Source organism: Kogia breviceps, chromosome 6 (assembly GCF_026419965.1).
Source record: "Kogia breviceps isolate mKogBre1 chromosome 6, mKogBre1 haplotype 1, whole genome shotgun sequence".
Taxonomy (NCBI): Eukaryota; Metazoa; Chordata; class Mammalia; order Artiodactyla; family Physeteridae; genus Kogia; species Kogia breviceps.
The window spans coordinates 114,229,930-114,246,891 of record NC_081315.1 but is presented as its reverse complement, the minus strand read 5'-3'; the positions used below and the strand labels follow the sequence as shown (position 1 = coordinate 114,246,891).

General features: G+C 38.1%; 1 protein-coding gene across 1 annotated transcript in view; it reads right to left on the bottom strand.

Moving 5' to 3' along the window:
- The window catches only part of ARHGEF38 (Rho guanine nucleotide exchange factor 38), a 153,043-nt gene that overhangs the window by 14,072 nt on the left and 122,009 nt on the right, over positions 1 to 16,962 (bottom strand). Inside the window, exons 6-10 of the mRNA XM_059067436.2 lie at positions 16,028 to 16,227; positions 13,046 to 13,179; positions 7,725 to 7,829; positions 5,509 to 5,631; positions 2,210 to 2,521 (exon numbers count right to left, since the gene is read on the bottom strand). Of these exons, the coding sequence (XP_058923419.1) occupies positions 2,210 to 2,521; positions 5,509 to 5,631; positions 7,725 to 7,829; positions 13,046 to 13,179; positions 16,028 to 16,227 (874 nt within the window). The remainder of the gene's footprint in view (positions 1 to 2,209; positions 2,522 to 5,508; positions 5,632 to 7,724; positions 7,830 to 13,045; positions 13,180 to 16,027; positions 16,228 to 16,962) is intronic.

Here is a 16,962-nt window from a genome sequence, read left to right as displayed (position 1 = left end):
GGAGACTGATCAGAGAAATGCAAATCAAAACCACATGAGATATCACTTCATACCCACTAACACAGCCATAATAAAAAAGACAGATGTTAGGAAATTGGAACCCTCAATCATTGCTGTTGAGAATGTAAAATAGTGCAGGCACTTTGAAAAACAGACTGGCAGTTATTCAAAAGGTTAACAAAGAGTTACCATATGATCCAGCAATTCCACTCCTAGGTATATACTCAAGAGAAATGGAAACATACATCCACTAAGAACTTGAATGTTCATAGCAGCATTGTTCATAATAGCCAAAAAGTGGAAATAACCTAAATGTTCATCAACTGATGAATGGACAAATAAAAGGTGACATATCCATACAATGTAATATTATTTGGCAATAAAAGGAATTAAGTTCTGAAACACACTGCAACATGGATAGAACTTGAAGACATTATGCTAAGTGAAAGAAGACCCTCACAAAGAACCACATGTTGTATAATTCTATTTATGCCACATGTCCAGAATAAGCATATATGTAGAGACAGAAAGTAGATTGGTGGTTGTCTGGGACTGGGGAGGTTAGGGGGAAATGTGGAGTCACTGCTAATGGTACAGAGTTTCTTTTGGGAGTGATGATAATATTCTAAAAATTGATTGTGGTGATGGGTTTCACAACTCTTACGAATATACAAAAACCATTGAGTTGTACGTTTTAAATGGGTGGAGTGTATAGTATGTGAATTATATCTCAATAAAGTTGTTACCAAAAAAATAGGAGGCTGATTACACACTATTGTACAACTATGCAGTGGATTAATATACAGCTGTAAAAGAAATGAGGAAGCTCTCTATGTACTGACATGGATGTTAAAAGCAAGTTGCGGAATGCTACTATAGTTTGCTAGTTTGTGTAGGAAATAAAAATATATATTTGCATTTACTTTTAATGGCACAAAGAAACTCTAAGTATATAAAAATGAACTACTATCAGTGGGGGTGAGAGCAGGAGTTGGAGTGGTTTGGAGACAGAATGAGTATGGGACTGCTTACCTGTTTTTATATAGTTCTTCCTTTCGAGCCAAGTAAATGTAGCACCTCTTTATTCAACTTAATTTAATTCAGAGGATAAGTTAAAAGTTAATTAAATATACAATAAAAAAGTAAAGTAGGGACAATTAATTTTCCTCCAAATTTTGTCCATTAAATATCACACGAGCTGAATGGTAAGTAATACCCTTGAAATGAAGGGCCAAGAAACGAAGCTGATTTTTAAAAAATTGATAGTACGTTGTAAATATCTTTCTTCCTCTTCAGAAAATAATTATAAGGACTCCCCTGGTGGTCCAGTGTAAAGAATCCACCTTACAATGCAGGGTATGCGGGTTCAATCCCTGGTCAGGGAACTAAGATACCACATGCCGCAGGGCAACTAAGCCCGCGCACCACAACTACTGAGTTCTGCGTGCTTCCGCGAGAGAGCCCACGTGCCGCAAACTACAGAGCCCACGTGCCACAACTACAGAAAAGAAAACCCGCACGCTACAGCTAGAGAGAAGCCCGCACACCCCAACAAAGAGCCTGTACGCTGCAGCAAAAGATCCTGCATGCCTCCACGAAGATCCCGTGTGCTGCAACTAAGACCCAAGGCAGCTAAAAAATAAATAAATAATAAATAATATTTTTTTTTTTTTTTAAAGAAAATAGTTCTAAAATCATAGAACGCACACACATCAGGCTTCTCTTCCTTGGAGGAAAACAAAAGCAAAACAAAGACTGGTTTGACTGATATCCTATTTCTGTCATCACACTGAGATGGCCTTATTTTTGGATCCACGTCTCAGTCATGGTTAACATCTAAAAATGGTTGAATGGGAAGAGAATACAAAATATAAGTTGATAAGCTTCAACATAGCATCAGGCAGATGGAGCGACATTGGTTCCATCAATGAGAGGAGCACAGCTGAAAGATGTTGGTTGTTTGAAAAGGAATCTCCCAAAAGAGCTCCAAGTGTATATAAGTCGCAGCAAACCGGCACTAGGAAAATTGATTTTACCTTCCCGTGGAGAAGAGGGATAAGGAGCCGAACAGTCTCTGACTGGCTTCAGCTAAAATAAAAACCACACACATACACTACACTCCGGCATGCTATGAGCAGGCCGCTTTGCATGGTGTGCTTTCTCACAGATTCCGTAGGCCAAGGTGGCCAAGTGCTGCTGCTGTGCTTACCGGCACCACCGTGGAATAAACCCTCTGGGCCACGAGCATCAGGTCCCTGAGGAGGGCGATGAAACTGCACAGGCAGTTCAACAGAATCCTCCGCGCGGCCCGGTTGAACACCTGGAGCTCTTCCACAAGCTGGGCATTGAGGGCCTCATATTCCCTTTTGGCCAAGTCTGACTCATCCGCCGCCACCCGCTGCAGGTAGCTGTTGTAATCCAGCATTTTGTCATAGCGTTTCTGGATTAGCTTCTGGGGCCCTGGGAATAGGGACAGCAGGGCTGACAGGGGCGTCAGGACAAGCTTCTGTAAATGCGCTGCCTGCCAAAAGAGCAAAACAATGCCATCACAGCAGGAGGAACACCTAATATGACGTCTGGAGTTATCAGCAGGCTTACTTCCTCCCTGCAGGAACACAAAGGAAGGCAGGAAAGTATCTAGACAAGTTGAGAGAAAATGGGATCATTTTTTTTTGTCTAGCTAAACCTGTTTAAGGACTTAAAACAGCAACTCTATAGACTCTAACGTTGAACCTGAAGAGTGAACAGGAAGAAGAATACAAAAGTTGAAACCTGCACACCCAAACTATGCTCCACCCTTCTCTCTACAGCCATTGGTTTTGTAAGCGGGGTCACCTCCCTCAACACTTTCCCCTTCCCCTTCTCTCTAATCCCAGAGCCAACTGGAGCTTCTCCAGAACATGGGCTAGGGCGTAGTCTCCACCTTTGACTATCAAGACTGCATAAATTATTCACATATCATTCCCTTCCTTCGCTAGTAATAAAAGGAAGACAATTGGTCTTAGGAGAGGCTCTATCTTATTCCTCCCACATCTACCCCAATTCCCTGGCTACCCTGGTGGCTGATTTTGGTAGTGGAATCCTATCCCCAATACAGATAGTCTCCGCTTATTACAGGTATTTTGTTCCTGTTATAGAAATGACCAGAGAGTTATTGCTTCCTCTTTAAATACTTTGAAGGATTAAGCTGATGCTGATTCTGTGTCCTAAATTGTTATATTTTTAGGTCTGAGTCATTGAAAATGAACATTGTATTAATGCTTAACTCCATACCAGCAACTGGGCACCCTAGATTTAATTTCTTCTATTTCTTTTTCCTCCCCTCTGTTCTGAAGTACACTAGTATCATATGTTTGCTGACTGTCCACATTTATCACATATGCTTGGGTGTCATGATTATGTTATGGCAATTTGGAAGTAGTTTTCTCTTTTGGACCCTGAAAGATGTTCTAGGGAATCAGCATCTGAGCAGTAGCTTGTATTAATTAAGTGACCTCTAGTAACTTTGTCTAAACTCATGGGAAATCTAGAAGAGGAAGAGATCAATCTCTTATTGGCACCAGCAATGGCCAACACAGATTAAATTTGATGTCTAGCTTATAAAATAATCATTATATACCTGCAGACTATTTAATGAGTCCTTCAACTAAGCAAAGAATCTGTTTACTGTTCTGGGATAAATTACTGTTTGTGACATACTTGAATTCTACAGGTAATCTAATCACAAAATTACAATATAATTACAATATATAAGTCCTATGACCTACAGACATGAACCAGTTCATCTGTACCTGGGAATTATGGTTGGAACGAATAAGAATCAGATTTTATTCTAATATTCTGTGCTGTACAAAATGTGTAGATAGGTACCTCTCATGATTAGATAAAAACAATTGCTCTGCCTTTAGATAGATTCGAGCTCTTAATATTTGATTTTTAAAAAGAATTCAATATACCTTATCATAAAAGGTACTTTTATATTGAGCTTTCTAATAATTATTTTAATTTAACATAGTTTATCATCCTGTGGCTTTATGCAAGGTAGGGAAGGACACCTTTTTCATTCTGTCAAGTTCTGGGGCATGCTTGATGAAGGAGAAGTTATAGACCATGCTCTTCATGGTGTTCAATAAATAGTTATTACCTTAACTAATGTCAGAATTAAGCTAGAGAGCAAATCCATAAGGACTTTTCTAAAATGTGCTTACTGGAATTAAGCCCAGAAAACATATAAAGAACCAGGCACACTTTTTCTATTTAACATGTTGTAAAAACTTTCTCCTTTCTCTCTCTCTCCCTTCCTCCCTCTCATCCATCTAATCTACCATGTTAGTTCAGATGTAATGGTGACTTTCTATTCCCCAGTGCCAGGAAAGCTAGATGCTTCTGGGTATTTTTCTACTGGAGTGGGCACTGTAGCAGAATCCCTTCCCAGGATTCGGAAATATGAGATGGGGGACGTTACTGGGATTTAGAGCCTGGTAGGAAAGCTAAACATCCTCCAACACAAGGGTCACTCAATGAAGATTTATCTGACCCCAATGCCAATAATACCATTACAAAAATGCCAATTTCAAGGATCTTCAAGATGACGGAGTCTATTATATCTTTTATATAATCCTTGAAATACTACTATGAAATAATAATACCTATGGAACACAAGATACTAAATTTAAATTAGTATTACTCAGTGGTTTGTCACCCAAATACTTCCTTGGCTCAAGCATGTTTTTAATGATTCCCAATCTATGTTTTATGATTCTGTATAATTTACAGAACTCTTAGAAAACAAATAGTTTACCACAGAACAGAAGATATAATACATGACTCAAATAAAGCACTTTCTGAATAGGAAGGCCTTACTTTCCAGTGAATAATATGTTAATAAAAGTCACATCCTCAGAAAGTATCTTTGCTCCTCATGTAAAAACCCTAGGCGTTTCCAGAGACTCCTCTAAGAAAATCACGTCTTTCTAACATAATAAATCCCTGATACACCATATGCAGACTTAAACTAAATATTGATTTTAAAAGCTGCACAGACACTGTCTACCCTAGAAACACAGTCTGGAGCCCTCTTAAATTTTTTTTTTTTTTGGTGGTACGCGGGCCTCTCACTGTTGTGGCCTCTCCCTTTGCGGAGCACAGGCTCCGGACGCGCAGGCTCAGCGGCCATGGCTCACGGGCCCAGCCGCTCCGCGGCATGTGGGATCTTCCCGGACCGGGGCACAAACCCGCGTCCCCTGCATCCGCAGGCGGATTCTCAACCACTGCGCCACCAGGGAAGCCCCAGGGAAGCCCCTTAAATTTTGATTACAGTAAAAGCCTCACTAATCCACTTCAAAATATTTAGTGATAAAAATTCTCCTGTTTAAATCTACTAATTTTAACATTAGTATTTGCTTTAGTGCATGTTTTATTTTTAACTCCAAAAAAGTAAATGAAAAGCAGCTTTTCTCTTAAACTGACTATTTCATTTGCTTTCATCTGCAGGTATAAATAACTTACAAAGTCATCAGAGGGATTTGGGGCATTACTTGGAGCCTCTGAATAGCCCCTCTCCTCCTCATCTTTGTTGTGTGAAATCTCTTGGAGCTCCATTACACTCTGCAGAGCTAAAGGCATGGCATCCTGAAACCCAAGAACAAAGTTACCAAAAGGGCAAAGTCAGTACAATTAAATGTATCCCCAAAGTGTACTTCATCAACATAACTATTACCACTGAGAGAAAAAGAAAAAAAGGAAGGAAAACATTTTATGAACACTTTGTACAATCAGGTTACCTATAACAACCTATTGCCTTACTTTTTCCCCATGTCACTTTCTCATACTGCTCCGTAGGTATGACACCCTCTTTTTTTTTAACATCTTTATTGGAATATAATTGCTTTACAATGGTGTGTTAATTTCTGCTGTATAACAAAGTGAATCAGCTATACGTTTACATATGTCCCCATATCTCCTCCCTCTTGTGTCTCCCTCCCACCCTCCCTATCCCACCCCTCTAGGTGGTCACAAAACACGGAGCTGATCTCCCCGTGTGATGCAGCTGCTTCCCACTTGCTATCTGTTTTACATTTGGTAGTGTATATATGTCAGTGATACTCTCTTACTTCGTCCCAGCTTACCCTTCCCCCTCCCCGTGTCCTCAAGTCTATTCTCTACATCTGCATGTTTATTCCTGTCCTGTCCCTTGACACCCTCTTTTATTAAGCGAAGTCCATCTTAAGTTCCCTCTTTGGCCATTCTTCATCATTCAATTCTTACAGATCTCTTATTTAAAAAATCACTCCTCTTTGATTTATGTCTTTAGTTTTCCTTAGTGAATTTAATCTTCTGTTTAAGAGAACATGCTCATACTTTTTCCGAATCAATTAGTGGAAATGGAAGACTTTTCTCTAGATATTCCCAAGAGGCACTGACTCCTTGAAAAGTATATCAAGGACAGGGTTCTCACTGCCCTCTGGATGTTATAGCTATGATTTTGTTTTCCTTTCACAGAAGGCAGTGCTTTAGGAAGAGATTAGCAAACCTGACTGCAAAATCAGGCTTTGCGTCAGTTAATAAATAAGAAAAGAACGTGGCTTGTTGGTTATGTGACATAGAATCTTGTCTCCAAATCACTATGCCTGTCAACTTAATCTTCTGTTGGTGTGAGAGTCTATCAGAGAATGCAAACATCTTCCAAAACAGACATCCAAGAGAAAAACTGGAAAATAGAAAGGAACAATTTATTAACTAACTTACATGTAATTCTACTAACTTTCTATGTCTCATAGTCATGACCATTGTCAGGATGTGGTTAAGGACACTATGTCCCCTTTATGAGATCCATCAGAAGAAACTCCTGACTGGTCTTTCTACTGAATATAATTATACTGTACTCCAGCTCGTTTGTCTAAGTCAGTGATTCTCAACAAGGGCAGGAAAACCCAGGGGACTGGAAATTTGTGGAGGTGTTTTTGTCTTCTATTCTGATTGTGTGGGGATATTTGCATATTGTAGTTCATAATATTTTGTTAGAACATGTTTTCCTTGATACTGATTTTCTTTTATGTATACCTACCTACCTAAGGTTAAATTATCTATGAATTTCATTCAGAACTGTAAAGGCGGCATTACAAAACACTGGTTATAAAATAAATAGAGGTGTTTGGTTTGTCTTAGCCCTTTTTGGGTTGGCTGCTAGGTAGCCTACAGCTAAATTTAAGACGCACATGTGGGTTTTTGTGGGGTTTAGGGCATTTATATTATGCACTTTTTACTTTTTAACTCCTCTAATTTTATGTTATGTCTCCTTTTGATTTTCTTTTTTCTTTCAGTGCTACTCTTAAATTTGCAAAGATGTGTTTCAGGTACTGGAAAGAAATATGTTAGTATAATCAAACAAATCACATTTCTGCCTTGTCTGCCATTTCGCGTTAATTAACTCATCTCTTTTATAGAGAAAACATGCTGATGGTCCAGCCCTACGTGGCAATCATATGAACAAATGTCCCACCGTATGGCAATTTGGATTGAGGGAGGGATGGAAGAGGTAAGGGAACAAAGAGCAAAACCCAAGTCTTTATATTGGCTTCCTTCACCAGCAGCTTGCAGCCTCCCAAATTTGATACAATAAGTGTCATCATATAAATGATGAACAGTCACATTTAGTCTTCATAATAACCAGACACATCAAGACCTTTCTGTGGAAACATTGAAAACAGTTGTGTCTTACCCACCTGTACGTGTTGAAGACAGAATGAAATGTTCTTCACACAGTGCCTCACAGTCTTTTCTAAAGATCTAAATAGTTTTTCTTCTCTATTAAAGGTATTGTCTTTCACCTAAAATATAGATGAAATTATTTATTTTTACAACTCAAAGGAATCTGGTATTAAAAAAAAATCACAAACCGTGTTGGCCCAGCACATTACAAAAAACTCCTTGTTGAGATGAAAACTTTTCATACTACGCTCTTTGTTTTTAACATCTTGTTTTTAAACTTCTTTATTGGAGTATAATTGCTTTACAATGGTTTGTTAGTTTCTGCTTTATAACAAAGTGAATCAGTTATACACATACATATATCCCCATATTTCCTCCCTCTTGCATCTCTCTCTCTCCCACCCTCCCTATCCCACCCCTCTAGGTGGTCACACAGCACCGAGCTGATCTCCCTGTGCTATGCGGCTGCTTCCCACTAGCCATCCATTTTACATTTGGTAGTGTATATATGTCCATGCCACTCTCTCACTTCGGCCCAGCTTACCCTTCCCCCTCCCCGTGTCCTCAAGTCCATTCTCTATGTCTTACGCTGACTGTCTTAACACAGAATTTTCTGTGTCCAGCACATGGCACAACTGATGTTCAAATAGTGTAACAAAACCATGTGGTGCCGCTTAATTTGCTGTTCAGTTTTCACATTTCTTCACCTGTCACGGTAGCTGTGGGATGTAAAACTTTTCTCTGCAGTTTTTAATAGCATGTATTATGTGTGTACTCAAATGACACTGCATTCGTGGCTCTATAAAATAATTAATAAAGTTAAAATGAAAAATTAAATTAAAATAATTTGATCTATTGATTAGAATTTATTGTTTTGCTGAGATGACTCATCCTAATTTATTTCACAGTGGTTATTTAGAAAATATTCTTAGGGTCTTGGCTTAAGAAATATGGTAATTCTTTATCAACTCAAATTTGAAAGATGATGAAAAATCTTAACAAAAACCATTCTTCTGTTAGGAAAACTCTGCAGATTTAAGATAGTGATCACATGTGTTCAGTTATTTTTTTGTTATCTTACTTGTATACCTACAAGCATTCAGAAAAATATGCTTTTTTATATGCTTGTAGCAATTTCTAGGAAGACACATTATTCTATCAATGATGAGAGGTAGTTCTTGGTGTTCAAAAAGGCTACAAAATATCAGAACCAGCTTTATGTTGGCAAAATCTGTGTGAACACACACCTGTTTTGTGGAATATGTTGTGTATTCTTCAGTTTGGTACTGGCTAATAACCGTAGCTGTTCTCAGTTCCTACATTTGTTAATTTAAGGTGGTTGACCTTAGAACTGAATGCATAGAAAATGGTGACATTTTATTTTAGTAGTTTAAAACCCCCTTAATATTATTTACCTAGAAAGCTTTGCATTAAATAGGCAGCATAGTTCTTTGTAATCCACACAAAATTCATCACCCTCTGCCTTAGCATCTCTATGCTCTGACCCAGTTTGAGGCATATAACAATACGCTGGGCAGAGTTTTTAAAAAGCAGTTTTCAAGGACCAACTATTTTACTTTGTATATCTTGGCCGAGACCCACATGATGCTAAAGTAAGAGGTTCAAGGATCACACGATGAAAAATACTGCCTAGTTCTACTTCTTTATTGCCAAGCCTTCTCTTGTTGCTTAATTTTGTTGGAATCTGCTGCTGTCCCTTTTCTGCCCTGCAAAATCCTGTTTTTTTTTTTTTTAAGGACTTGCTCAACTGTCACCCCTGCTACAAATCCTCCCGTCTAGTTCCTAGTCTTTCCACTCCATAAAATTAATTGTACCCTCCTATGTGCTCTTACAACACTAATGATTTAAGTAATTTTCTCCACTGATGGACTGCAAACATTGGAGATGAAGTATTTTTTCTTAATATAATAATCACTAACATTTATTAAACACTAACTATGTTCTGGTCACTTGTGCTAAAAGCTGTCTTCCATTTTCTCATTTTAATTCCTATACAATCCTATGGGTTAGATGCTATGATAAATCCCATTTTAGAGATAAAGAAACAGAAGTTCCAGGAGGTGTGGCAGAGATTGTGAACATTCCTGCTATTGACCTTCTACCAATGGTACCTGCACCTCTAGTTTAAGATGGACACGGCTGCCCTGCTAGAGACAACCCTTTCCAGACTCCCTTGCAGCTGGCTCTGCCTTTGTAACTGGGTTTGGGCAAATAAGTTGTTGAGTGAAAGTGATATGTTTCATTTCTGAATCTTGGCCTTAGAACATTTCCCTTGGGACTTTGAACGAAGACATGACAGTGACCCAGCTTCAGTGAGGCAGATGAAGACCGTATGTTTAGGGAACATTGCAGCGCAAAACTGGGTTCCTGAAAGACCTTGTGCAGCGCAACCCATCTGCACTAGTTTAAGAGAGAGAAATAAATGACTATCTGACTTAAGCTGCTATGTTTTGGAATCTCTTTGTGACAGAAGCATGGCCTTTAACCTAACTAATATAGAAAGTTAAAGAAACTTACCCATGTTAATAGTTAGGTCCAGGATTCCAACCTAAACCATCTGAATTTAGAACCTCTCTGCATTTGCAATCTCTAACAGTGTCGAGTAAGAGTTCAATACATGTGTGATGAATGGAATAGAATCTTCCTCTTGGGTAATAGTGTTATACCCTAACTCCACCAAATATTTCACTTGAGCTGCTGACAAGTGCAAAATTGACTGATTTGAGATTTATCTTTTCTACAGTCCAGCCTATGCAGCTGATTTTCTGATTAACAGTGAAATGCTTCATTGCTGACAGGACATCCTCTCGAAAGATTAAGGGGAAAAATCTAATTAATATCCCTTCAGGCTACTTTAACTACAATTCACTTTTAGTTCACAGTTGAAAAATATCAGAAGCTGATGATAAATACATTAAAGACTGTAACAGCTTCTACAAGAGCCTGCCCAGAATTAAGACCTGCCTATTGTTCCTCAGGAGTACTGAGTCAGAAGCAACATCCCAAAGAGTAGGGGAGAATTGTTTAGACTACATTTACACATGGCCATGGAGGCTACAGTCTCTTTTTCAAATGAATTCCCAATTCAATTTTATTACTGTAGTCTTTAGTTGAAACATCTGGATTTTCCTTTTCCTGATCTATGACCACACACCATAAATGTCCCAAGCTTCCCACATTATAGTTCTACATTGAGAAGAGGAGCCTGGAGTTACTCCTCCATGCAGTAGGCCCCGTGAGCCCCTAGAAGTATATCAACAAGTAAGTACAAGAATCATACAAGCCGTGTGTTCTAAGAATATCCATACTGGGTATGGTATGGTACAGACAGTACAGCCACAGGAGGAAAAGAGAGAAGCTTGGAAGAAATTTATTATTCTCACAGGTTCTAGATAGGGGGTCACTTCATGTCATGCAGGGCCACAGGGCAATCACTAAGTTCTGGTCATTTGGTAGAAAGGAGCAAGGGAAAAGTCAAGGCCAGAGCCTTTATTGGAGTTTCTGTGAGAAATCTCATAGAAAGAGCTGGGGCAGGGTAAAACGTTTAGGACTAGACAGTTTGAATAATTCCAGCACGCTTTGGGCTATGGAGGTCGTCTCTGGTTGCCTGGTACCTGGCCTTGGCAGGATTTAGGGCAGGGAATATTGGCTTCATGTGTGAGAGTTAGATAAGGAGCTGGTTGGGGCTATAGACCCAGGATTGGTTGGTTTGCAAATGAAAGAAGTGATTCCAGCTGAGTCCTTTGCCCTCTATAAGAGTGGGCTAGCCCTACAAGCGGTGTCTTTCTTTGTCCGGGAAGCTTTTATAAGATGTCAAAACATCATAAAATACAGAAAGTAGAAGATACGATTAATACACCATGCCTAAAGAAGTTTTTATCCACGTGGGAAGTAAGAAGTCCGCACATTAAAAGGTAAATAACAATATTTTATATACAATATAAAATAATGTTGATGATGGCCAATATATTGAATGCTTACACAGTGTTAAGTCCTTTCTTTCTAAGCATCATTTCATTGAATCCTCACAACCACTTCATATGTTAGGTCCTACTATATATCCCAATTTACAGATGATTACGTTGAATTTAAGTTATGTGCCCCAAGACAAATATTTGTTAAGTGGCAGAAGTGAGATTCAAACCCAGATCTGAATGCCTTCAGAAACTTTGCTCTTAATTTCTGTGATGACTCCTGCAAATATTAACAGTGCCAAGACTGAGATACACTAAGTGTTAGGCATTCAGAGGAGGAAGAGGCCACTTCTAGATTAGTGGTCCGAAAGCAGCAAAGACTTAATGAAAAGCAAAAAGACCACAGCAGCCAGAGGGGAAGGTAGATAGCAAGAGCTATCTAAAAGCAGAGCTGAACCAGTTGCCTCTAGTTCAAAGTAAAAACCTTTGTTAGAGATGCTAACATAACAAAGGATGAAATCACGCACGAGAAGGGGGGCAAAAGTACTATATAGTATAAGAATTGTTCTGCTTACTTTTGCTTACTTACTTTGGTTAGCTGGTATTACCAGCTCTGGGCCATGAACTTACTATCTTGTGATTCTCAAAGTGTGTTCCATTTATCACTTATTTCCAGATCAATTAGCTTAAAAATACCTGTAGTCTTTGTAAAAATACAGACGTCTAGGTTGCACCTTTGAACCAGGTAGAACCCTGGAATCTGTCTTTTAGCAAGCTCCTCAGGTGCTTCTTATACACATTAAAGTTGGAGAGCCTTTGCTAATCCATTCACTGTTTATTAGGGGTGAGCTGAAAATGGTTCAAGCCAGGCTAAACAGCTGACACCAAAGAGTTACCCAGTAATATAATGTGCACCTGGGGGTAGGGGAAGAGGAAAGTGATAACAGGTAGAAAAAGTCATGCTAAGGTATGCACCTAAACATTATTTTCATAGGTGAAATAAATATAAGATGACCATCAAGGGAACTAAAAGAAATGAGGTTTTTTAAAAAGCAGAAATAAGGGATGAAAGGAGGGCATTGCCTTGGGTGAGAGTATGTGCTAATTGATGGTGTCAGAACTCCTGGGGCATCTCTTGTTGATCCCTGTCCTTATGTCTTTACCTCTCCTTTGTCCTCTTCCTGAATGGAAGCACCACAGCTAAGACAGTGTCAGAACAACCCCCACTCAATATCCCCCAAAACGGAGGGGGAGAGAGAGAGAGAGAGAGATTGAGGGCAATTACCTCGATTCTCAGTGTGTTCTAGAAACAGCTCTGATAACGATAAAACAAAATCTCACAAAAATGTCAGCATTCGTGTTCCCCAGGAAAATGTATGAGGCCCAAGAAGAAAAATTACCTGTGATTCTCCTCTGGTCAGAATCTTTAGGTGATTTGTCACTCTTTTTGATTTCTTGCTAATTGAATGAATATTTAGTTTAGACAATTTATCTTTAAGTGATTCATCCTCATCGTTCTTCTTGTATTTTAGAACTGAAACGGAAGAATGCAATAACATATCTGAACATGTGCGGCACAGAAAGTGTTTTCCATCCAAAGTATTTAAGATTAATATTTATATTTAAGATAACACTATGATTTTCGGACCTCTGGTACCGATGCAATATGCTCCAGCCTCTCTGCCCAGTCACAGCTCCAGAAGCCCACACCACTGACCTTCAGAAACTGTCCTAGGACTTGAGCTCCTCAAAGCCCAAGGTTCATTTACCTTGCACATTAAAGAAATTCCTGGTACTGGAAAAACTCTGTCTTCTCAGACAATACACTTGTTATCTGGGGTCTCTAGAATGACCTAACTAATGGAAAGACAACTGCAGCCAACATAAGAAGGCCTCGGATCCATCCCAGGGTGGTGTCTCCACTAGCTGAGAGATTTGGGGTAAGCTGAGTGACCTCTCTGAGGTGTACTTTTTTTGTCTTTAACACGATTTTCACTTCTCATATTGTTCAAAATGTTAAATATTCCTAACATTCTGTTTTGGTAATGGTGTGGAGACAGGAGCATTCTTATACGCTGTTGACATGGATGAAATCAATATAGTTTTTGTAGAGGACAATTTGGCAGAGTCTTATAAAAGTGAAAATATTTATAGTCTATGACCAGAAAGTCCGCGTAGAGAACCTGCTTTCCATAATGAGGCATACAAACTTTTGTTTGCTATAGCATTTTTTTCCTAAGAGCAGAATGTTGGAAACAATCTAAAAGTTTACTCATAGGGGTATGGTTTAATAAATTATGATACACTCATGAATGGGATACTATGGAACCATGAAAAAGAAGACCATATTAACCTGAAGAATGTTCATGATATAAAATTAAGTTTTTAAAAAGCCCCAGCAAACTGTAGTACCATTTGCAAAAGGAAGGAAAGAAGGAAAAAGAGAGAAGAAAAAAATAGAGAAAAAGACATAGGAATTCTGAAGAGAACTTACTAAAATGTTAGCTAGGCAAACTGGAATCATGGGAGTAGAAAAATTTTCCTCTTTACAACTTTGAAATTTTAAGTTTAAGCAAACAGAAAAATTAAAATAATATTACAGCTATTGTCCATCTCCCAGCTTTGTCAAATCTTAATATCTTGCCTTGTTTCCAATCTTTTTATTTTAAAAAATCACATAAAAATTGAAACTTCTTTGAGCCCCATGTTTGATACTTAAAGGGATCTGTGATCCAAAATTATGGGGTTTATTATATCTGTATCTATTTTCATGCCTTTACTTTGTAGGTATGTAGTCATACAGTGTATAGTATTATTTTCAATCCTTATAAAAATGGTACCATATTGCATTCATTCTTCTGTCACTTGCTAATTTACTTTTTAAAAAACTCAACATTGTGTTTTCGAGATCTGTCTAAGTGATACATGTACTTTAATTAATTTTGTTTTCATGGTATCATAGTGTATAAAACACAGTTTATCCATTATCTGGATTAATATGCAAGCTGCTATCCATTTCTTTGTTTGCTTTTTTCTTTTTTTTTTTCCCTTTTTTTTTCTTTTGCTATTACGAACAATGCTAGTTACTAGTATAACTCTCCACGAGCATATGAGCCAGTTTCTCAAATATCTAGAAACTGATTTTCTGTATCTTGGGTATGTGTATCTTCAGTTTAATAGGTATTGTCAAATTGTTCCCCGAAGTGGTGATTCTAATTTACACTCTCACCTGCAAACTGAGATTCAGCACTTAACATTATCCACTAAAAATCTTATTGCCAATCTGGTAGGCTGGGAACACTTTGTCATTGTGATTTTAATTTGCATTTCCCTGATTATTAGTGTATGTTAGCATTAAAAAACTTACTGGTCTTTCTGTGAATTGCTCATTTTTTATTATTAACCTTTTTTGTATTAGAATGTTTTTACTGATTTAATATCAATAATTATATATTCTAGATAGTAATCCTTTGTCTACGGGCTGTCTTTTCATTTTGTTTATGGTGGCTTTCACTCTACAACTTTCACTTTTCTTTATAGTTACAACTTATTAATATAAATATATACAATTTTTAAAATAAAAAATTAGAAAATACAAACAATAAAAATAAACGAAGTGGTTGGACCAATTAGCTCCACAGTCCTACCATTGCTTTTACTGTTGAATTGAGCTTTAACGTTAGAAGTACAAAGCCAATCAAGAACTTATGGACACAAATCACACTGAGAGAGGACCCATGGTCTATCCCAATGCACTACTACATCTGAGATGATAGGAACCATCTAATTGTGCCTCCTGTTTTGAAACCTACATTCTACTTTAGAGGTGAACTTTACACCTTAGCTAACAAATTGTTAACAATATTTGTTAAACTGAGAAAGAAATATACTTTCTCCCTTCAGTGGAGCAGTTAATTGCCAAAAAATACCCATTCTTTGTGTTGCAGAACCAAATAAGCCTGATGTGTTAGCTGGGCCATCCTACCTGTATCTGCCCTTCTAGCTACCCCTTTTCAGCTCTAGCTTTTCACTGCTCCCAGCTACCAGGCCATGCCTCCTTCCTACCATGCATAACGCCAAGAACAGGAGGATCATATGCTATGGGTGTCTTCAGCCCACAGTATGTCATTGGGCATGCAGTGGTCAAAAGAGGTTGAGTATAGGGCTGTTCAATAAAAAGTTGTCAGTCTTTTGCCTCAGGATCTTCTCCTGAAGCTAGCTGGCAAAGCAAAACCATCCTCTCCTCCCTAGCCTCTAACTTTAAATATCAAATGATCATTATCACTGCAACTGCTGTAACTACTGAGACATTCTGATTTTCCAAAACATGAACAGAATATTCCAACGCTGGAAAACCCCCAATCGATCATATCTCCTCTTACCTAAATCCTTCCGTCTTTTAAGTTCATTGATGTTTACATTAATATCTTTCACTGCAGCAAAGGCATCTTCCAGTGCTCTAAAGTCTGGGTGAGAGGGAGGGGTGGAATTCCGGAGTTCACAGAGTAATAGGGGGTACTTCATCACTCTCTGAATTGGTTTGATCATCAAAGAGCCCATGTCCAATAAGTTTGGTTTGCCTCTGCAATAGAGATAAATTAATATCTGTTTCACAAACATTTGTCTTATCTCCTTTTTATTTTTGTGATTTTTATTTTGTTTTATGATTAATCCTGAAACTGTTTTTCACCCTTTCCCCCTTCCATTTGACTATGTTCAGTTCCTAAATGAAAGCAAGAGCAATGGATGGCAAAAAGAAGCAAGGCTGAAAGATCCTACTACTAAACAAAATTTAAAAGAAAATAAGTATATTTGTCCACCTGAAAGGACTCAAAGCATGATTTCCAACCATGTTTCACTTACAGTTTTTTAAATAACAGGCTTTATAATAATAGTGGGAAACACTTCTAGACTGCATTTCCCATGACAACGAATAAAAATGCATTTTCCTGATGGTATTTTTGTGATTATTAAGTGAGGAGAATAAGCTCATCATTTAAAAATCTAAACATAATTTGTCCTTTTTCTTCTACCAAATTGAGAAGTTGAATTTATAGTGTTTCAGAGGTTCTATCACACTCCCCAAAAGAGATTTATAATAAATGCGATGCTCTTTAGATATTGTTAATATCATCACTATCACTAATCATTGCTATTACACAATGACTTTCCACGGCTTTCCATGTGGAATTCTTCTTAGCCCACAGATCTTCAAATGGCTAAACAAAACTGAGCACTCACCCCTGACTCTTCCTTTCGGAGCTTCTGAGATGAGACTAGAGCCATTCCAACTGGCCAAGTAGTTCACAGGTAATGA